The 23,448-nt window shown below is 36.9% G+C and overlaps 4 protein-coding genes across 4 annotated transcripts; all 4 read left to right on the plus strand.

Annotated features, from left to right (window-relative positions):
• Positions 1-463: 463 nt before the first annotated feature.
• On the plus strand, positions 464-3,953 carry LOC122306179 (pentatricopeptide repeat-containing protein At3g24000, mitochondrial-like). The gene is made up of 2 exons (XM_043118619.1): positions 464-700; positions 2,131-3,953. The coding sequence occupies exons 1-2, from the start codon at positions 627-629 to the stop codon at positions 3,035-3,037; spliced, it is 981 nt and encodes a 326-aa protein (XP_042974553.1). The 5' UTR covers positions 464-626; the 3' UTR covers positions 3,038-3,953.
• A 1,608-nt stretch (positions 3,954-5,561) lies between these two features.
• On the plus strand, positions 5,562-10,045 carry LOC122307644 (probable WRKY transcription factor 3). The gene is made up of 4 exons (XM_043120662.1): positions 5,562-6,241; positions 7,112-7,827; positions 7,932-8,090; positions 9,404-10,045. The coding sequence occupies exons 1-4, from the start codon at positions 5,828-5,830 to the stop codon at positions 9,672-9,674; spliced, it is 1,560 nt and encodes a 519-aa protein (XP_042976596.1). The 5' UTR covers positions 5,562-5,827; the 3' UTR covers positions 9,675-10,045.
• Positions 10,046-10,528: 483 nt separating this feature from the next.
• On the plus strand, positions 10,529-16,393 carry LOC122307406 (protein IMPAIRED IN BABA-INDUCED STERILITY 1-like). Its single transcript, XM_043120296.1, has 9 exons — positions 10,529-11,397; positions 12,480-12,764; positions 12,931-13,248; positions 13,706-13,933; positions 14,175-14,272; positions 14,518-14,626; positions 14,722-15,219; positions 15,444-15,576; positions 15,860-16,393. The coding sequence occupies exons 1-9, from the start codon at positions 11,029-11,031 to the stop codon at positions 15,862-15,864; spliced, it is 2,043 nt and encodes a 680-aa protein (XP_042976230.1). The 5' UTR covers positions 10,529-11,028; the 3' UTR covers positions 15,865-16,393.
• Positions 16,394-17,546: 1,153 nt separating this feature from the next.
• LOC122307407 (SNF1-related protein kinase catalytic subunit alpha KIN10-like) lies at positions 17,547-22,968 on the plus strand. The gene is made up of 11 exons (XM_043120297.1): positions 17,547-17,802; positions 19,086-19,278; positions 19,380-19,564; positions 19,651-19,833; positions 19,935-20,066; positions 20,522-20,707; positions 20,969-21,058; positions 21,126-21,209; positions 21,604-21,744; positions 22,004-22,237; positions 22,473-22,968. Exons 2-11 carry the CDS (start codon positions 19,089-19,091, stop codon positions 22,584-22,586), a joined length of 1,539 nt encoding a protein of 512 aa, XP_042976231.1. The 5' UTR covers positions 17,547-17,802; positions 19,086-19,088; the 3' UTR covers positions 22,587-22,968.
• Positions 22,969-23,448: the final 480 nt, after the last annotated feature.

Here is a 23,448-nt window from a genome sequence, read left to right on the forward strand (position 1 = left end):
ATTACACCAAAGGTACCCAACCCCGGGTACCTGTAGCGGTTTTGTTTATTTATATAATTTTAAGATGTGCAAATTTTTTGTATTATTTTATTTAAAAAAAATGGATAAATTTAAGACCTATGTAAAACAATTTATTTATTTTTAATAGTGGATGTGGACTCAATTTTTATTAAAAGAAATACGCAAATCTCATAAACCTTAAAACTATATATAACATTACTCTTTTAATAAACATAAGGAATTTGCAACCGAAGAATAAGATCATCTCTAATTTTTTTTGCAACAGTTGTTTGTGCAATGTTATAAGATCGAGTGTTTCGCCTCAATCGCCACAGATGGTACTGGGCCGCAAGCTCGGTCGTGGGCTGAATTGGGCCTCTTCAAGATTTTACAATCTCAAAAGAAAGCGGCAAGCTCGGCCCGTTATCAATTGCGGCAAACTCCTTAATACCGCTATTACGTTCCGAATCATCCGTGATACCCCGTCACCGTTCTTTTTCATCGTTGCCATCAGCGAGAGCATGAGCTTCAGTTGTGAAGGGAAAAAAAAAAATTGGAACGAACATTTGGTGCGCCTCTGTAAAAGAAGGAGGGAAAAATAATTAAACTTGGTAGGAACTAGAGCGATGAGGGTGTCTACAACAGCGGGTTCATATGATTTCAAGCATCATATTCGAGCCTCTCAAGCCAACCCTCCAAGGTTTCCCTCTTTTCCCGCCCCATTTGCTCATTTAGCTGTAAATTTTTTTATCTTCTTACAAAAGTAAAGGCTGATTACATAGATTCTTATGGTTTATTCATCGCCACTGCCATCATAAGCAATGTTTACAGCAATTGTCAAGGCGAGCAATGTGCTTTTCATCCTACAGCCACCCACATTCCTCTGTTGTCAATCCCAGCGTCACATAGAACCGTGGTTGGGGTTGCTCAGTGCTCTCAACACCACAATTACACATACATTACTTCATATTTTGTAGATATCTTTGTTGTATGGTGTTACTGGTTCGCAAGACATGCTCTCTCTTCTTTCTTTTTTTTTAAAAATTGAATGAAGTTCATCAGTTCCTTACTTTATTGGGAGTGGCTTCATATTTGTAAAGAATGAAGATCGAGAAGAATTAAGAAGTTGGTTAGGATGAGCTTGCGATTGTCCACTTCTCATGTAGGATGCAAATTGTGGCAAGCAGCCAAGACAGCTAACCGGGTGCTTTTCCCTGCTCTAATGACCCACACTTTCCACAGTGACATACGACCTGAAGACAATTATGTATGCTTCAACGATCAAATCTCTGGTCGCCAGGAGGAGTCATCAAGACCAGTTGTTTTGGACCTATTGGTTTAGTTTCAAACCCATGGATCTTTACCCACCTCACACATCATCAACAAATTCATATCCTTTTGCGCCATATTGAGAGATATTGCTCTAGGAATCCAATGCCATTCACCTATTATCAAAATGGGTTTCAGTTTAAATATTTATATATGCAGTGCTCTAGTAGATATGTACGGTAAATGTGGTGAAATTTCAAGTGCTCGACAGGTGTTTGATGAAATGCCTCATAAAAGTGCAGTCACTTGGAATTCCCTGATTTCTAGTTATTTGCATTTTGGGTGCCCTGAAATCGCTATTAATATGTTTTTGGAGATGCTACGAGTGGGTATAACTGCAACACCATTCAGTGTCTCAGCGGTTTTGGTAGGTTGTTCCCAATTGGAAGCGAGAGGGCTTGGAACTCAGGTGCATTGTCTAAGCTTAAAAGTGGGGTTTATTGATAATGTTGCTGTGGGGACAGGTTTGATCGATGTGTATGCGAAGTGCTGGAGTGTGGATGATTCGAGGGAGGTTTTTGATAAGATGTTGGATAAAAATATTTTAACTTGGAGTTCCAAGGTTATTGGCTATGCTCAGAATCAAGAACCTGATGAGGCAATGCTGTTAGTGAAACAAATGTTGTGTTTGGATCTTAAGCCAAGTTACATGACCTATAATAGTTTGCTAAGTTCATTTTCTAGGCCTAATTGTTTGGATCGTTGCAAGAAAATTTAGTGCCGAATAATTCGGGATGGTTTTGAGTCTAATGCATATATAAATGTCTCCCTTATGGTTGCATATTCGGAATGTGGTGGTAGCTTGGAGGACTTTCAGAAGATATGCTCAAGTGTCACAAGATGGAATCAAATCTCCTGGAATGCAGCCATTGCTGGGTTTTCCAATTTAGGATATGTTGAGGAGTCCCTGAAATGCTTCTTTGAAATGAGGCAGGGCGTTATTGATGTGGACTTCTTCACATTTACAAGCGTTCTAAAAGCAGTGGGAATTATTTCGGCTCTTGAAGAGGGGAAGCAGATCCATGCTCTTATTTTCAAAAGTGGGCATGCTGCAAATTTATATGTCCAAAATGGGCTTATTGCCATGTATGCAAGATGTGGCATCATTGATGATTCAAAGAGAGTATTTTTCTCAGGTGGCAAACATGACGTTATCTCCTGGAATTCTATGCTTTCTGGATGTGCTCATCATGGATATGGTATAGAGACTGTTCAATTGTTTGAACAGATGAGAAGAACTAACATCAAACCAAATAGTACCACCTTCCTGATTGTACTCACTGCTTGCAGTCATGCTGGTTTGTGGGTCAAAGGACTTGAGTACTTTAATTTGATGATAAACGATGAATTGGTTGAACCTCCCAAACTGGAACATTATGCTACAATCCTTGATCATTTTGGTCGAGCTGGGAATCTTAAGGAGGCTGAAGCCATTATCAATAGTATGCCAATAGACCCAGGACCATCTGTCTACAAAGCTCTGCTAAGTGCTTGTCGTGTTCATGGAAACAAGGAAATTGCTCCACGTTCTGCAAAGAAGCTCCTGGAGTTATGCCCCAATGATCCTGCAACTTATGTTCTTCTGTCAAATGTGTTGGTTACGTGGGGTTATTGGGATGATGCCGCTGAAGTACGAAAACTCATGCATCACTCGAGAGTAAAATCTTCTGGTTGTAGTTATAGTTGGATTCGAGTGAACAAATGGTGAATGGATTCGTTATGAGAAAGAAAAATGATGTTTAATAGTCCCTTGGTCTTCTTGGGCAGTTGGTCTCTCTCTAATTCATTTTCCATGGAATCTTCTGGTAATGTTGTGGCATGACGAATTGAGTTGGACAAAAATGAGTATATAGCTGGAGGTTTCAAATTTGACTCTCCATTTGAGCATATATGTATATAGCTGGAGGCTTTCATATATGTCTGGCATGCTTGATTGCTTCAGTTTTTGGAGGGTTAAGCACGTTCGCTCCAAATCAAATTGTGCTTGTGGGAATACCATTAACTAGTGATATTGCAGTGATACGTTACCATACTAGATACGGCTGGCTAGGTTCTAGTCCCTTTTTTCTTTTTCTTTTTGTGCTTTCATAAGTAAATTAGGATATTACTTTAACAGCTACCGGTGGAAGTTACCACAAATGTACATTGAAGCGGTTTCCACTTTCCTGTCGAACAACTTGGTTATATTTCATGCCAGGCGGAATGCACATGGGATGCCCACAAGTCACTCCATTTAGGAGTTCTGTCGGCAGGAGATGGTGAGACTGGTTTGCACCCACGATGTGGAAGGCTTCGAGGCTGGAGCTGCTGCTCAACTAATTGTAATTATCATTGTGCATACCTCAATATCATCGTAAATATTCCTTTCCACTTTCCTGTCGAACAACTTGGTTATATTTCATGCCAGGCGGAATGCACATGGGATGCCCACAAGTCACTCCATTTAGGAGTTCTGTCGGCAGGAGATGGTGAGACTGGTTTGCACCCACGATGTGGAAGGCTTCGAGGCTGGAGCTGCTGCTCAACTAATTGTAATTATCATTGTGCATACCTCAATATCATCGTAAATATTCCTTTTTTAAGTCGAATGGAGAATGGTTCTTTTTAACCATATTTTCCTAATAAATTACTCATAAAAGTATTTACGTAGTTTTATTTAATTAATACTATAGAATTGTGAATGGAGTCGTAAAAGCCTAAAAATTTTCAGCATTCGATCAATCTATCGTATTATAACATTTTATTTTTAATATTTCTCTTTAAAAACTCCCGTTAACACCATATGAGTTTCTATGCTTTTCTATTTGTTTGGACAGTTTTCTCATTGAGAAATCCGAGACTAAAGCTTATGTGCTCAAGTCATTTGTCTTACTTATTCTGTTTCGAGACAATTTTTAGGATTTTGATTAAATAATAAAGAATTTAAATATATATTTCTTAAAATGGTTTTATGTCAAAAAATAATGAAAATATCTAGTAGTGGGAAGTGATAGGTTCCCCACTTCCCACTAGATATTAATTTGGGCCAATAAATAAATAGATATCAGAGAATTCGTAGTGGGCCCATGATAGATGACTTGACCCATCATAGTTAATGACTCGAGTGATGTTTGGGCCCAAGAAGTTTTTATTTTTAATTTTTTAATTTTTTTATTATCAGCATTTCCGCTTTATAGACTTGTCGTTTTTTTTTTTTAAGTCCAACTTAACATGACTTCGACTTAGAAGAAAATAAAGATATGCAATAATTAATATATATATATATACACATATAATACTTTAGATGCAAATGGAATTATATAAAAATAAATTTATAAATTGATATGATTTGATATGTTACTTCAGATTGTAAAATTATTTTTGTTGTAAATTAAATTTAATGGATATGATAAACTTACATGATTTAATTTTGTGTAATCTTTTTATATATGTAACAATTATATATATATATATAGAAAGAGTTTTACTACTTATCATTTTTACATATTATACACCATATTTTTTTTAGAATAATACTACATATAGTCATTTTTGTGTACTCTCTGTTTACTCTATTAATATGATTGGTTGGATCAATTTCTTTTTAATGCACAAGAGTGTATACAAGAATATACAAAAGTAACTGAATACATTATTTTTAATTTTATTTTTATTAAATTAATTAAATTTTTTTATTCATTATCTTTATATTAAATATTTGATAATAGAAAAAAAGTATTGTGTGTAATTTGTAAATGATGAATAAAATTTTTCACATATAGATAGAGAAGGAAACACGTGTGAGATGGAAAAGGTTATGTGCAGTTGGTCCAGGTGCCGGTCGTGCTGGGCAACAAGTCTAATCGAAATTCGAAAAACCCATATATTTCGTCCTCATTTAAATCTGCCCGGCGTGCCCGTAATTTCGACGTAAGTTCTACAATTTTTTTGAAGCAAAAGTTTTGAAGAGAAGAGGAAAAAATAGAAGCCACTTTAAATTAGAATCTGCAATTTGGGTTACCGTACAGCCTTCGTATTTTATAAACTTAATCTAAATACAGCCTTATATTAAGCCATGATTTACTTTATTAAAAAAAATTCAGTAAAAACCTTTAAATGTTAAACTAACTAAATATTTCTGAAAGAGAAAAGAAAAAAATATAATTAAAAAAATATAAAAAAAGGAAAAGAAAGAGAAAAGGGTCGTTTTCAGTTTCTGCCCCGTAGACTTTCCAGTGGGATGGTTCATGAAGTACGAAGATGGCACGAAACAACAAAAGCAAACAACTAACATTGCCCTCCACTCCCATTTCTCACCAGTCACCAACGCCCAAAGAACAACCGAACTAGTTGTAGTTATGGCTAGAAAGAAAGAGAGTTATAGAGAGGATTGAAGGGTGAGACAGACTCGGTTTGACGGAGCGAAATTTGCAGACAGAGAGGAATAGAGGGTTAGAGTGAGAACTTCATCTACATATACACATATACACACATAGACAGAGATAGAGAGAGAGGGACTATGGCAGAGAAGGAAGATTCTGCAAGACTTTCTTCGGCACCAGCACCATCACGTCCTACGATAACGCTCCCACCGCGTCCATCCATGGAGACCTTCTTCACCGGTGGGTCCGGAGCCAGCCCCGGACCCATGACTCTGGTCTCCAGCTTCTTCTCCGATAATTACCCGGACTCTGGCTGCCGATCCTTCTCTCAGCTCCTTGCCGGAGCCATGGCCTCTCCGCTTGCGAGGCCTAGCTTCTATACCGACAATTCCACCGGTAATTCCGCAAAGGAACGGGGTCCCGATTCGGCTTCTGGGTTTAAGCAAAGTAGGCCGATGAATTTGGTGGTTTCTCAGCCATCATTGTTCACAATTCCACCCGGGTTGAGCCCCTCTGGCTTGCTGAACTCCCCCGGGTTCTTCTCCCCGCTGGTAATTGAATCAATTCTCGTGAATTAATAGTGGTCTGGTCTGATTTTCATTATATCTTTAATAATTTGGTCGTTTCTAAATCTGGGAGAGTGCTTTTTAGAGTTGCCTAATGCTTGTTGCGTCGAGAGTAGTGTGTTGAGGCTTATAGCTGGGGATAAGATATGGGGGTGGTAGTTGATGTTGCCATTGAGGTTGCGTTCGTCAGTTCAAGAATTGGATTAGGTGTAATGCATTTTATTGAGATCTATACTTAAAAGATTGTGAGCAACGGTGTCAAGGCTTTGAGTTATAACTGAAACAGGTTTATTTAAGCTCGATACTATGGATAGGTTTTAAGTTCAAATATTCTTACCTACAATGTGAAGCACAGAAATTGAATTTCGCAGGACAATTAAGAGACCCTTAGATTATACCGTTAAAATTCACGGTAGAATGCCTGTAACCAAGTAAGCATATCTGTAATCGGGATGCCCTTAGTTTATCTTTCTTTTTTCCTCATTTTTATTTTTATTTTTTAATTTTGTTGAAATGTGGAAAGCTATAAGGTGAGGTGAGTTGTAGTGGCTGGTCTTGAATTTTTTGGATTGTTGAAAAACAACCATTTCCTTCCAGATAACTTTTATCTTTTGTTGAGGAGAGAGGACTTTGCCAATTTAGTTTCATCTCACAAATCTTGCAGCTGAGGACAATATTGATTACCTCAGCCATCCAAGTGAATAAAATAGGGGAAATGTGTCCCTCAAGGCAGCATGCATTTGTGATACTGTTCGGTGCCTTATTGCTACAGTTTCAATATCATTTATTTTTCTTAAAGGCAATGGCCTATTTTTGTACCAGTTATGATACTCTTGTTCCTCAAAAACCATGCAGAGCCCCTTTGGAATGTCTCATCAGCAGGCCTTGGCACAGGTTACAGCTCAAGCTGCACTAGCCCAATCACAAATGCTATCTGAATATCAATCTTCTTCAGTAGCAGATCCGACAGAGTCACTGACACATGATCCATCCTTTACTCTAAGTGAAGCTTCACACCTGCAGATGGCACCATCAACATCAGACCCTAGAAGTTCAATGATGGAGTCATCCGAGGCCTCTCATTCTGATAGGAAATACCAACCTGCTTCCATTGCCATTGATAAGCCTGCTGATGATGGCTACAACTGGCGTAAATATGGGCAGAAGCAGGTGAAGGGCAGTGAATATCCACGAAGCTATTACAAATGTACACATCTGAATTGCCCTGTCAAAAAGAAGGTTGAGCGTTCCCCTGATGGCCAAGTAACTGAAATTATCTACAAAGGCCAGCATAATCATGAACTGCCTCAATCCAATAGGCGTGCAAAAGAAGGTAATGGTCTAAATGGAAATATGAATTCTCAAGCTAAGCCAGATCTGGGTCCTCAAAGTCTGGCCGGAAATTGGAACAAATCAAGTGAAACAGTGCTGGCTTATTCAGTTCCTCAAGGAGATCAGGAGTCTACTGGAGCAGGGCCCCCTAAGTTACCTGGATCGAGTGATAGTGAGGAAGAAGGCGACATGGAAGCAAGAGGAGAGGGAGATCTTGATGAGCCAAACCCAAAGAGAAGGCATGCTCTCAGTCTCTCACTGTACCTAATCATCATTTTACCTTTTTCTTTTTTTTTTTTTTTTTTTTTTTTTTTCTTGGAGAAATAAATTCCTTGGTGTGCAGGATCACAGATGCTGGTGCATCTGAGGTAACTCTCAGACACAAGACTGTCACAGAACCAAAAATTATTGTGCAAACAAAAAGTGAAGTTGATCTTTTAGATGATGGCTATAGGTGGCGCAAGTATGGGCAGAAGGTGGTCAAAGGAAATCCTCATCCAAGGTGGTAACTTTGTATAAATTTCTCCTTATTTGTGTTTTGTTTTAATGATTGCATGGTGCTAGTGGATTCTACAATCTTTCACTAATTATCTATCTAGAACTTGCATAATTCGAGCAACAAAGTTGCAACAACTTTGGTCCCGGTTAATTGGCTATCAAGTATTTTTACATTTGAGTAGCTGTCTCTTAAAGTCAATAGTTTATATAAGGCTTACAGTCCTCCTATTTGTAAGCCCTATCCACACCACTGACATGATATGATTTGATTTATAAGAAAATTTTAAATTAAGTTTTCATTGAAATCAAATCTTGCCACGTCATAGTGTAGAGGATGTGTCCTCCACACCAGCTTGCAAATATAATTTTTCTAAGGCTTATTCTTATGGTATGCAGTTTACAAGGTCACCATTCTAGAACTTGGGCGAAAAAAATGTTGGTCAAGGGCTGCCATATCTTCATTTGATTTGGAAGAGTGTAAATATAGTACTTGTGGGGTTAGATTTTTATTATTGGAGATTAAAGACAAATAAAGAAAATGTCTTCTACTTATCAAATAATAAAATAAAACAAAATAATGGCTCCTTATATCTCTCCTTCTACTTCACTTGATATGCATCAGATCTCGGAGACCTTTGTCTGTAGGTCCTAGAACCTTTTTTTTTTTCTCTTCTTAAACATTTTTTATGTTACTTCTTTGTTTTTGTCATTCTGCACATGATGCGTGCTGCATCTGGCAGACTCTATATGTGCAATACAGATCTGAATCCCTGTTTATAAGACTCAATAAGTAAGAGATTCGTCCCTCCAAATATGTGCAATACAGTGCACGCTTATTATAAGCGTGCACTGTGATAATGGTAATATGAATCAATATACAATCTAGATGCTTTTTCCTTGTTGCATCGGTTTCTCTCTCAGGTTTTTGGTGGTATCATGTCTGAGGTACATGTCAATGTTTGTCTATGTTTGTTTGTCATATAAATGGTTTATCTCCATTTTCCTGCTGAGATTATTATGATAAGCCAACGTTGATTTCCCATATGGCAGTCTTGTCTTACCCCATGTATGGTGATCACATAATCAATGGTGACTTGTATTTTCTCAAATGAATAATAAATGGTAACTTCAATAAACTTAATTTTTACCTCCTGTTTTTCCAAGGAAAGTAACTGCTTAGTTGTTTTGGCTTTACCGCTAACAATTTCGATTCTGGTATTGTCTCCCAAGATGCTGGTTACAATGTTTTGGCACTAAAACCATGAATAATGTTCATTTTCTGGGAGAATCATTTCGATGCCTCACAATCTGTAACAGGAGCTATTACAAATGCACTAACCCGGGATGCAATGTCCGTAAGCATGTTGAGAGAGCTTCAACAGATCCCAAAGCTGTCATAACCACATACGAGGGAAAGCACAATCATGATATCCCAGCAGCTAGAAACAGCAGCCACAACACAGCCGATAGAATTGCACCTCAGAAGGTGGTGGCTGAGAAACAGTCACTGCTTAAAGAGACAGGTTTTGGAAACAATGACAAAAGGCCAGTGCTTCTACAGCTAAAAGAAGAGCAAATCCGTGTGTAAACTTCTGTGCTGAAATATCTTCTGCATCCATCAGGTCATGAGATGGTTGATTCCGGCTGACTAACACGGCATGGTTGAAGCAATTTAGAGTAAAGAAATCAAATGAAAGCTAGGCTTATTGGCGTTCGGCTGAAATAGTTTCTGCCTGCGTAATTTCGTTGACGAGGCTTTGTTGTAGTTTTTGTTATACGAAAGTAAGAGGCTTTCTTTTGTAAGTTTAAATTCGGAAATTGGTCTCCTCTGTGATTTTGTTGACACCTAGAAATAGGAGATTACTCTTTGAGATTACATACGGATTTAGCAGCCAGTCTTGCTTAATTATTTGTTATGTAATTTGGTCAAATATAATAAATGCCATACTTTTACGTGCATCTCAAAACTTCTATTTTTCACTAATAAATCCTCACGTGTGTGGTTCCTATTTATAGTATCATTGATTGGAAAAAAAATAGGTAAGACTTTTATTACAATGTCTTCGGATCTTTGAACAAATTGTTGATGTGGATTGGATTCCTAGAATTCTGGAACAATTCTTTAGGATTTAAAATAAGAAAAATATAAATATGTGAAATAAGTTTTAAAATATTTATTATTCTCCTTATTAATTTCTCAAATAACATTGAATATTAAGCAAATATTATAAATTTGTTTTTATAAAAAAAAAAAAAAAAAAAAAAAAGACCGTCGCATTAATGTGGTAGTGTTATTTTAATAGAAAAAATTCAAGAAATTTCTATTTATTTTTTATTTTGTATAAATATCTTTTTAAAATTATAGCGCAAAAGAAGACAAAACAGGAGGTTGCAGTGGAGCTGTCGGGCAGTTAAATGGGACTCTGCAAGGTTGCAACCACCATGTTCGCGCTCTCTCACGCCTACCTCCAATCAAAAGCAACAAACAGTAAGGAAATAACCGAACTTTCCAACCGCCGTTTCCTCCTTTTGCAAAACCAAGAAAAGATAGACCCACGCGTACATATATTACATACACAACAACGAAACGATGATATGCCCAATTCGCACCTACGAATCTCTCTCTCTCAAGTTCGCACACTTCCTTGCCTTTCGGACCGTTTGTCCGGGAAATCTATCTCATCCTCCAATACCCCCGCAGATCTCGCCGAGACCCAAACTAGAAACGATAGGACCAGAAAATAACACCATCACCAAAAGAGAATCTCAGGACTCGCTGTCTGTCGGAGGCGGGTTTAAGCGTGCAGCCCCGTTAATCTCTCTCAGAGGAAGGGAGGGAGCGGAACGCATATAGATACGCAGGGACAAACGATGCAATCCCTTTCGTAAGCTTATGTGAGGGGGAATCTGGCGAATTCTCCTGCTCCATCCCCGCCTGCTGAATGGGTTGCTTTAGCTCCAAGCACGCGGCGCGGGATGCTTCGTCCTCTGCTTTCGATAACCCGGCTGACAACAACAATGGCTCCGCCATGATTCTCGAGCCATATTCGTTGAAGAAGAACCAATCCGGTAATCAATCTAGGAAGGACGGGAGGTCCGCCGATCGGAGCCGCGAGCTCAACAAAACCAAGAAGGAGAGCTCCCATTCCCATTCCAAGGGTCCCTTTAGCTCCAAGCTTGGCTTATCTCACAGGTACGTGCAGGCCGAACAAACCGCTGCTGGATGGCCCACCTGGCTCAGCGCTGTAGCTGGCGAAGCCATCGATGGTTGGCTCCCTCTTAGAGCAGATTCTTTTGAGAAATTGGAGAAGGTATGCATACTCATTTTGTTTTTGTTTAATGCCATAACTTCATATAGTTCTCTTATAATTTTTCGATTCCTGAAGGATACAGGTGATTTTGTTTTAGAGAAATGTGTTAGCTGCGAAGGGATTTCATAGAAATAAACTCATAAACTCATCGTTATCATGCTGTCCAAGTTCATTTTTGCTGTTTGTTCGTCTCGTGTTTTCATTTGAGAATTCAAAGTATGGCTACTATATATTTACATTCCTGTTTGTATATGTATATGTATCTTTGAGGGTCACATTATTTCAAAGAAGTGGATGGGGGATAGCTGGCAATATTTGACAGAACTCGTGAACTTGACGTTAACACGACATGGAATAATAAAATTAAAATTATATAAAATCACCATTTATCCCAAAAGCTTGAGTTGATATAAAGATATAGATTTAATTATTTGTATTATATTTTTAACATTTCCTCTTACATTGTGAGCCAAACTCCCCCTCAATGAATAACATGTAGAATATTTAATTAAATGTGGTAGAGTATAGAATTAAGGTTCGAGTTCAGAATCTCTGCTTTGATAACTAGTGAAATCACTACTTGTTCCAAAAAGGTTAAGCTGATGGAAAGAGATAAATTTAATTATTTGTATCATATTCTTAACAAATTATGCATATTAGGGTTCGGGTCTCAAATCCAGACTCAATAGGTGTCTTGTTTTTAAAAATAAGAACTCAATACACTTCTAGAATTACCTAAAGTGAGCCTCGAACCAGAAACCTTTATACTGGTTAATGGGATATAAGTATCTCGGCAGTATGGACCTTTGCCTATCTGGGTGAAGGTGCAGATATCTTATAACTACATCTGGGCTTAAAAGTTTTCAAGGAGTTCTCTGTTCAAGTGTAATTCAGAAAAAAATAATGTTAGCCAAATGCCTTGTAATGCCTTTTGGTATGCATTAATGATCGTGATGTCGGTTGTTTCACTTTTATATTTTTCCTAATGCTGTTGTATTAGATGGCTACTTGGCCAAATGTCGGTAAATTTTCTGACTTCCATCTTCTTTATAATTTTTTTCCCTTCCCTCTCATGTATGTAGATTGGGCAAGGTACGTACAGCAGTGTGTTTCAAGCACGTGAAGTTGAAACTGGGAGGATGGTTGCCCTGAAGAAGGTACGAGTTGAAAATTTCCAGCCAGAGAGCATAAGGTTTATGGCTCGAGAAATAATGATCCTCCGCAGGCTGAACCATCCAAATATCATGAAGTTGGAGGGGCTTATTACTTCTCGGTTATCAAGTAGCATATACCTCGTATTTGAGTACATGGAACACGATCTTGCTGGACTGATAGCTAGCCCGGATATCCAATTTAGTGAAGAACAGGTTTGTTAATTGTCTAAATTGATTATAGATATGTGAAAAATTACGAGCTTTGATCATCATCGAGATATTATATCATTGGATGCTGTAAAATCCTAAAATTGTTGTGTTTCTGTTTCTTTTTATGTTTCTTTGGAAGTTAAAAAAGTTTAGGTCGACTTCTCTGTAGGTCAAGTGTTATATGACACAGCTATTATGTGGAATTGAACACTGCCACCTGCGAGGTATAATGCATCGAGACATTAAAGCATCCAATATTTTGGTAAACAACGAAGGGGTTCTTAAATTGGGCGATTTTGGACTTGCAAATGTCATCAGCCCAAAGAACAGACAACCATTAACCAGTCGTGTGGTTACTCTATGGTATCGTCCTCCTGAACTTTTGATGGGGTCAACGAATTACGGGGTAACGGTGGACCTCTGGAGTGTGGGCTGTGTATTTGCGGAACTTCTTATTGGAAAGCCTATCCTTAAAGGGAGAACTGAGGTGATAACACTAAGGAAGTGCACTTGTTTCCTTATCCACTTTATTCTTACCTGTTTTCAAGTATTTAATAGCTCGTGCATGGTCGGGGACAACTGGGAGTTTGATATAAAGTATGAGATATGTAGTGTCTTCAAATTTACTCTCTGTCGATTCTGGTCCCTTGAATATACCCATATCTAGAAGATTTTGCCAAAACCTGAAACTTTTCCATTCTAATATCCTCATAAGCACTATAGTATTTAAAAATTCAAGATGCCTCATTACTTGCTTGTCAAGTACAGAATATCATTGATCTTTCAGTGGAATTTTGAAAAGAATTCTTGACCCTTTTTTTTTTTTTTAATTTACTAAAGGAATAGAGTGTGTGAATTGCAATTAGTGCACTAGTTGATTTGCTTATTTTAAATTATTTCTCATATAGCTGATATTTTGATAAGTGTTCTTCTCCATTCTGCAGGTTGAACAATTACACAAAATTTTCAAGCTTTGTGGTTCTCCACCAGAGGAGTTTTGGAAAAAGTCTAAACTTCCTCATGCAGCAATGTTTAAACCCCTACATAATTATGAAAGTTCAATTGGGGAGAAGTGCAAAGATTTTCCAAGAACTGCTGTGAACCTGATTGAAACTTTACTTTCCTTGGAACCTCAAAAGCGTGGGACTGCGTCCTCTGCCCTTATGTCTGAGGTAGCTTTTTCTTAAAATTTATCCTCTGTAAGGTTCTTCTTCTAATTAAAGATTGATTATTGCAGTCTTTCCACATTTTAGCGCATTGCTGTTATGAGGTTTCCCGATTTAGCTTTCGTAATTACTTGGGCATATTTTGTTCCCTTAATATGCTTGTGGAACATGCTTATTACCGAAAAAAGATTCTGTTTTTTAGTTTGACTGTCTGATTTGATGTCTGCGCCATGCTTCCATTTCTCAGTATTTCAACACAGAGCCTTATGCATGTGATCCATCAAGCTTGCCAAAGTACTCGCCTAGCAAGGAAATTGATATTAAAAATCATGATGATGGGCGAAGGTAATTTTTTTCTTTTTATCTTATTTACGTAGGCTGCTCATGCAACATTAATGGGACCAAATGACCCATTCATTGATTATGTTAACAAAAATGAAATTCCTGTATCCATTATCTAGTGAACTTAATATGATTGTGCTTATACATTCAAAGAGTTATCAGGGTTTGAGCCTATGAGCCAATATTCCTTCGAAGCATATGTTTTATATTATCAAAAGTGTTTGACCTAATACCCATTGCACTAGCAGGAAAAAGACTGGCGCTAAAGTGCGAGAGCCTGCAGCATCAAGAAAGCCTAGAAGACTCCGTAAAACTTTGCAAGAAACAAACGCTATCAGTAAATTAGCACCGAATGAGGTCAGTGTGTGTGTGGGTGTGCTTAGGAAGAAATAGGAAGTTTTTATTTTTATTTTTTATTTTTAATACTAATTTGTTTATCCTTCTTTATGCAGGAAATGCAGGATTCTGCTCAACTTGATGATAGAAAAAATAAGAGCAACGCACATATTCCTAAAGGAAGAGATGGCTTTGCGCGTAGAGAGCCATTAAAACCAGCATTTGATACAATGTCAGAGACTTCCCGACTGATGAATGGATCTCAAGGGGACACTACAGTTTCACGCCCAACAGAAGTATCGGCATCAAGCGGCTTTACATGGGCAAAAAGGCGAAAAGAGAATGCTGCATCGACAATATCAGATGGATCAAAAAGCAAAATTAGTGCATTAGATCCATCGTTTGCAAAAGCATCTTACTTAACCAAAAAAGAGAACGATCTTCTATGCAGGGTTCTTATCAATTCCATTGAGGCTGCCAAGCATGAAATGCACAAGCAGCAGTACCAGTTTGACATGCCAGTTTCTTCCGAAGCATCTGATGCTTTACATTCTCTTGATGTATCAATGACATCTAGTCAAAAAGAAGTAGCCGATGCTCTAACAAACAATACGGTAAGTGTACAATCATCACCAGAGTAAAACCTAAAACCAACTGCTGTAATCATACTTAACTAACATCTGTTCTTTCCGTTGGTTTTAGAGTTGGAAACTTATCTTTAATTGGTGTTGCTTACAAGAATTAAGACACCTTTCAACTTTGTGGAGAACTCATTCATTCTATTCTAATTTTCTTCATGTGATGGGTTGAAGCTAATTACTCTTCTAACAATTATTAGGGTTACAAAAACAAGGGGAAGCACGTTGAATACTCAGGACCGCTGCTATCCCAACCGCGTAAATATGATGAACTCCTGCAAAAGAATGAGAGTCATATTCGTCAATCAGCACGGAGATCAAGATTCGAAAGAGGTACTAGAAACTTAACTTTTGGTGTTTCAGTATTCCATCAGTCAATCGAGCTAGCCTGCAATATCTTTCTTATCTTCTGAACTTGAGCTATAATCATATAAACTTTGCCAGACATACCTAAATTAAAGCATTTCATGATAAGGGTCCATGTAAAACTAAGATCTCTCTCTCTCTCTCTCTCTCTCTCTCTCTCTCTCTCTCTCTCTCTATATATATATATAGATATGTGTTAATGTTTTTTCGACAGCACCTATGAGTACTAGATTTCAACTTGCTTTTACAGATTGATGAAGCAAGATTTCTGCGGTTTAAAGAGGACGGTGCAATTGTGCATGTGGACTAATGTACAAGCCAATGCTGAACTCAACTACTCCACGAGTGAGCCCTCTCTCAGTGCCTCCAGCACCTATTTCAAGCTGATCCAGTAGCTACGTACATGATCTTTCTGACATGGTGCTACTGCTACCTCCATGATGTCCGTCCTGATCAATAGCCATTGTACTGTGACGGCTGATCAAATAGATAGTTGAGTCATTAAAGAGTACTGTTTCCATTCTTTGCCCAAAGGAAAAAAAAAAATAATAATTACAAAAAAATATATATATATACATACCAACACCTGCCTTAAAGATGTGGGAGAGCGTGTTTTGCTTCTACTTCAAATGTCCAATTTCAACAATTTCAGTTTTTTCATACATTTAGTATGAGCATGATCAGTAGTACTAATACTTGCACGGACGGGATCTTTTGGGGGAAAAACACAACAAAATTTCAAATGTAAAGATTTCTATGTTTGTTCATGTTTTTTCCCTGTAAATTCTATCTGTGTCCCAATCATTTTCCTTTCTAAACATATAAAATACCAATGAGTACTGAAACAAGAAGTAAATATATATATATATATATATATATATTCTCCTTCTTTTGTTGGTAGCAACACGTAATGCTGTTGGAATTAATTAAAATTCCTAGACCAACGTCTAAACTCCAAAAGTTTATTTATTTATTTATAATTATTCTAGAAAAATCACCATTTCTATTATTTTAAACCTACAAAAATGGTGATCGGGTTGGCTAACAACACAATCTTACTTCAAATGATCTTTGTAACGATATCTAAGAGCTAAGATTTCATTGATTGTATTTGAATAATAAGTCAAAGCTACCAAATTCTATAGGACAAGTTCTTGAATTCTGGATATTGTATCAAATATATCCTAATGAGCCAAAATATTCAGATAAAATTTGTAAATACACATTAATTTAAGAGTACTTTTAAATATGTCTCGAAAACCCTCTTTTTAAAAAAGTGAATCCATCGTAAAAAAAAAAAGTTGAATTTATTTACTCTTATAAATCATATAAATAGGGGCCATTTATTTTTAATTTTTTTAAAGGAAGTGCTCGGGTTTATTTGCTCTTATAAATAATTTTTCTTAATTTAATATCTAAAGATTAACACATATATTTTTAAAAAATAAATATAAGAATTGATATTAACATTTGACAAACAAAATATAGGATTACTTTCATACTCCTGATTTAGCACATTGCATACGATTTTTCATATTTCATTTTATTATCTTTAATGATATAATTTTAATAATTTTATATATGAATTACTTAAATTAACAATAGCCTAAGATATGAGAATTCTTACATATACAAAGAGATTATATAAAAATAAATATAAAAATTAGCGTGACTTTATATGATTTATTAGATTAATTTTATACTAAAAGTAATTTTATAATCTAATGTACAAATTAACGTGATTTTATATAATTCGTTAGATTAATTTTATAATCTAACGTACTATATTAAATTATATCAATATATAAATTTATTTTTATGTAAATTTTTTATAAATAAAGTATTTCCCTTTGAATTATCGGAAATCGGGATTCCTAACTTACCCTCACAAATCTAATAAAAAGAAGAAAACCAGTCAAGAACTCGGGGAGGGAATAGGGATGCGGAACATACTAAATTACTAATTCCAGAGAAGCGATTATCGGTATTAACGATTAACTATAAACTATAAAGGTAAAATTCCATCATCGTCGGGTCCGTAACTCCGACGCGAGCGAGGCTGCGACACTGCGAGAGAGAGAGAGAGAGAGAGAGAGAGAGAACGAGCTGAAGGAATAACTGAGACGTAGCCAACACAGGTCGTCTTCCTCGAGTCTACGCCTCTACTTCAGTGCCCCCTCGTCACGATATATCGTAATCTTCTTCTTTTTCCTTCGATTTTCTAATTGGTCGTTTTAGCTTTTGGATTCTCTGATCTGTCTCAGCTAGTGTTTGAAGAGTTTGTATTGGATTGGTGGACTTTCTCTCCCTCGCTCCTTTTATTTTGTGCTGTTTAGTCTTTGAGGAATTGTGGGGGATTTTGCAATTCGAGCTATTTCGTGATGGAGGATTTTCGTTGACTTTATTGGGTTATTGTTTGATGGGTCTCTCTAATTTTAATTTCCCCTTTAGATTTTTTTTTTTTGGGGGTCTTGACGTAACTGAGGAATCTTCCATGATTGTCTACGTTGTAAGTGGCGATTTGTCTCTGAAATCCGGTCATATTATTTCTTGAAATTTGGATGGCTGGATGAATTGATTGAAAAGCCATGATAAAATATACTCTTCCAAGTGCGTTGGGTTTCAAAGGAGGACTTTAGCATTAGGCAATTTAGGGGTTTTGGGTGTGTCGTTTATTCAGTGATCCATTGCCTGTTTAGGTATAGAATAAAAGATTTTTACAGATATTTCTGTGTTTTTCTAGGGAGTTTCTAGCATTTAGGACCATGCGGTTGAAAAATGTGGCAAATTTTGGCTTGGGAAAATAATATGTTTGAATTCTGTGTTCTGCTTCTTTTTTAGTTGCTCTTGCCGAGTTTTGTTTGGCAACCATGGGATCAGAAGATCCTTCTATTCTAAGCCCTTTTTTATTTCTTTCTTCGTCAGCTGTGACTGTGAGTCTGATCTGTTGTTGCGACATCTATGTTGAAATCATTAACGAAGCGCTGATACAGAAACTGACTATAAAATTTGCACCATAAAATCCTTTTTTCTTTTTTTTTCGTTGAGTCTGTTGGATTACTAGAATAGACTACATAACACTGATGTGCGATGAAATTGGTCAATCATTTTTATTTTATTATTGAGTCTGTTGTATTACTATCTTTTCACTATGTTCATTAAAACAAACTGATTTGAAGGAAAATGTATTGGGAAAGTGCTTGTGACCAAGAGAGGCTTTGAATGCTCGTAGAAATCTCCATATCTTTTGATTGATTAAGTTCTTCCGAACTCTGGATTTTGCTTTACTATGTTGACTTTAAATAAGCATTAGTCCTTGATTTTGTTTCTATGCATAGTGGTAGGTGTTTACCACTAGGGATCTTTCCTTTGGGATGTGTTTGCCAGATTGCTACTTGTGATGCCATTCTGTCTGATTTGTGCTTGTACCTTCTCTCACATTGTCTTTTTTTCCATCCATGCCTACTATTAAATAGGAAATGGATGGCTCAACTGGGCTAGGTGGCAATGGTCTGGATGTGTTTCTACAAAATTATAAGCTCGGAAAAACCCTTGGAATTGGTTCCTTTGGCAAGGTGAAAATTGCTGAGCATATATTGACTGGTCATAAAGTCGCTGTAAAGATCCTTAACCGTCGGAAGATTAAGAACATGGAAATGGAGGAAAAAGGTCTGTAATTTTCTTGGAGATGATCTGGTCTGTACTATATTTCTTCCTTTTTTTACTTTAAAATTTCCTTCATTAATTTTTTTCCCTTTAAATTGGTGCAGTGAGAAGAGAGATCAAAATATTGAGATTGTTTATGCATCCTCATATAATAAGACTCTATGAGGTTGTAGACACACCAGCAGACATTTATGTTGTGATGGAGTACGTGAAGTCTGGAGAGCTCTTTGATTACATTGTGGAGAAGGGTAGGTTGCAGGAGGAAGAAGCTCGTAATTTTTTTCAGCAGGTAGGATCAGCTAATATTTTTGACATTTTGCATACTGTTCATTGCTTAGATAAGTTCAAGTGGCTTGAGCCTGTGTGTTGGGGCAGATAATCTCTGGTGTGGAGTACTGCCATAGGAATATGGTGGTTCATAGAGACCTGAAGCCAGAGAATTTGCTTTTAGATTCCAAATGCAATGTGAAGATTGCTGATTTTGGTTTAAGCAACATAATGCGTGATGGTCATTTTCTGAAGACTAGTTGTGGGAGTCCAAACTACGCTGCCCCAGAGGTATGAATTTGTGGCAATTTTTGCTGAGGAAACTCGAGTAACTAATGCTCCTCCATTGTCATGATTTTGATCTAGAGGGCTTCTATGTCAATTTCTTATAGGTTATCTCTGGAAAATTGTATGCGGGGCCTGAAGTGGACGTATGGAGCTGTGGTGTTATATTGTATGCCCTTCTTTGTGGCACCCTTCCTTTTGATGATGAAAACATTCCCAACCTATTTAAAAAGATAAAGGTAGTGCTATAATTATGATGATTAACACATATCAGATCAGCTCATCTGCAATAACTTCCTAAATTTAAATAGCAGATATTGATTCAGCAAATTGTTTGACCTTTTTATTGTTTCTTTGGAGTCCAGGCTATCAGTTGTTTATTTTCAACCTTAATTTCAGTTTGGAATGCTTGTTGGAAGATAACCATGATTCGCCATTAATACTTGTCAAAAATTAAAAGAAAATTCACCTTTAATGTTTTCATTGTTGTGTTTGGAGACTAATGAAAAAACAAAATTGTTTGGAGACTTGTCACTGGTTGAGTCATGAGTGATGAGTCCAGATTCTGTTTTGTGTTTTTCTTTCTAATGTTCATTGGTCGATTCTTTTCCTCCACTCTATATCATATATCCAAATTGGAGTCATGCGGAAAGAGATCAACATGATTTTGAACTGATGTCATCTTGTTCTTTAGGGTGGGATATACACTCTTCCCAGTCATTTATCATCTGGTGCAAGAGACTTGATCCCAAGGATGCTTGTAGTTGACCCAATGAAGCGAATGACCATTCCTGAGATTCGCCAGCACCAATGGTTTCAGTCTCACCTTCCACGATATTTAGCTGTGCCCCCACCAGATACAATGCAACAAGCAAAAAAGGTATGTTGATCCTTCCATCTCTTTCTACCTCTCTTTTGTTGATTGCATGTGTCAATTGGAATTATAATAACTGCACTGTTTGCTTATAGAGTGTCCTCCTCTTTGTGTGGAATTGGGTAATTTCTTGCTTTATTGATCCATTTATAGCTATGAAGATTATAGGAGAATTGGGCAACATACTTATTATTTATATCGTGTGGTATTTGTTTTATCATTACCTTGGTTGTATTTAATTCTGCCATTGACACACTTCTTTTGCAGATTGACGAGGAGATTCTACAGGAAGTTGTTAAAAGGGGATTTGACAGGAACCAGCTGGTTGAATCTCTTCGCAACAGAATACAGAATAAGGTTTGGACTTTTTTGGACTAAATATTAATTTTTTAAATTGTATCTTATTTCTTGACACATATTTCAGGCTACTGTTGCTTACTATTTGTTATTGGACAACCGGTTCCGCCCTTCCAGTGGCTATCTTGGAGCTGAGTTCCAAGAGACTATGGTAAGTCTGTTTTTTGTCAAGTTATTCTATGCTGGTAAAGATTTTAATAGCGTCCTTTCTTCTACTTGAGAAAGTCATTTTGAGCCTCCTTTGGTCTTTTGGATAGTGTTCTCTGGGTTTTTTGCAAATATATCCGTTTTTTTGCAAATATATCCCCATTTGCAATTGACCTGACCTTGTAGATTGCCTAGTTTGAACTGCCTGTGGAATATGATACATCATCATCCATTGTTAACTTCTGTTCGCATTGCATGGATATGTGTTTATTGAATGTACTGTTCTGTTTTTAGAAGTTGTGTCATCCGCATAATTAGTAATCATATGTTTTCTTTGTTATACCTACGTCAATTAAATTGGGAGTTCTATAGATGTTACTTGGTTTTGTCTTTTCCAGGATCTTGGTTTCAATCATATGCATCAAAATGAGGTCTCTGCTTCAGCTGTTGGGCACCGCCTTCCAGGATATATGGAGTATCAAGGGATGGGTGTGAGACCACAGTACCCTGTTGAGAGGAAATGGGCTCTTGGACTTCAGGTTAGTTTTTAAACTATATTTATGTTGGAATAGGACTCAAGTAGTGAAGTTACTCTGCTGTTATATATATAAGTAGATTGCTTCGCATGTTGTATACGGCAATGCTTCCATCTCGGTAATGCTTCTCTTGCAGCCTTGCTATTTGAGAGACAATGATGTGTTTCAGTGTTAACTGCATAGCATGTTGACAGTAATAGCAGGGTGAATGTTTTTTTCCCCTGAACATTGATACAGTTGTGTACTTCCAACATTTTGGCAGTCCCGAGCTCATCCTCGTGAAATAATGTCGGAAGTTCTCAAAGCTTTGCAAGAATTGCATGTATGTTGGAAGAAGATTGGACACTACAACATGAAGTGCCGTTGGATTCCTGGTCATCTTGAAGGCATGCTGAACAATTCTGTGCACAATAATCACTACTTTGGGGAAGAACCGACCATTGTTGAGAATGATCGTGTTACCAACTTGCCCAATGTTGTCAAGTTCGAAGTGCAGGTAATTTGTTCTGCATGATTGTTCCTCTCTATGATTGTGCATTCTCTGTGCTTGGATATGTAAGAATGGGCTACCCCAGCTAACAAGCATTCTTCTGGGGAGAATGGACCAGCGTTGTTTTTGTTTTGTGTTTTAACTTTGTCCTTGTATGCATGATCTAGACTGACACCAATTAATATAGAGCTATTTCCCCCGATGTAGTGCTAATAGATTCTTTCTGCTATGTTCTTACCAGCTCTACAAAACTCGGGAGGAGAAGTATCTGCTTGATCTCCAAAGGGTCCATGGCCCACAGATTCTCTTCTTGGATCTTTGTGCTGCCTTCCTGGCACAGCTTCGAGTCCTTTAAAGCAAGAAGCCTGGGCTCACAAGAAGACCTTTGCTTGTGAATCTCTTCTGATGCATGTGAATAAGAAGTCAATTATGTATATAACATGTACAAGCTCAATTTGGTAGCCTTTTTTCCCAACTTCTTTTCGGGTATTGTTTAGTTTGAGCCAATCTTCAACGCTGGAATTGGAGGCTTACAATCTGGGTTTCAAAACCCAGTCTGCCCTGCCCTTGGATTATATCCTTTAGGATGCTTAACATGTGACTCTTGCCTTTGATTTTTATCTAATCTGAATCCGGGGTTACTATTGTAATAGAAATCTAAAACTTATCTTCTTCTTCTCGTTTCTTTGGTCAACCAATGACTTGGGAAGATCATTAATGGTCTCTGTTTCATTTCATTTCATGTTTGTACAGTAATTTATTTATTTGGATGGATGCAAAAATTATTTTATTTAAAAAAAAAAAAAATCGACTTTAATTCAAACATCTTTAAAGAAAAAAATATATTTCGCGAAAAAAGCCTTTTCCGTTTATTTGTCTAGGATATTATGAAAAGGTGAAAAGCACAAAAAAACCTATAAAGAACCAAAAAAAAAAAAAAAATTAAAAAATTAAAAAATTATTTGAGCCACTTAAATCTATCTACTCACTTCAACGAACTTCAAAGTTCAACATAAATATATCTCCAAAAAGTTTAATCCAAACAACTTCTCATATTTCCTACTTACTTTCACAAAATCTAAATAAAAAAATACATATCAAAAATAAAAATAAAAATGTAAAAATTGTCCCTGCCCAAACATATTTACTTGTAGGCTTGTAGCCATTTTCTTTTTCTCACACACTGTGGATGGGTGACATCTAGTAGACTAGTACTT

The sequence above is a fragment of the Carya illinoinensis genome, chromosome 4 (genome assembly GCF_018687715.1).
Source record: "Carya illinoinensis cultivar Pawnee chromosome 4, C.illinoinensisPawnee_v1, whole genome shotgun sequence".
Lineage (NCBI taxonomy): Eukaryota > Viridiplantae > Streptophyta > Magnoliopsida > Fagales > Juglandaceae > Carya > Carya illinoinensis.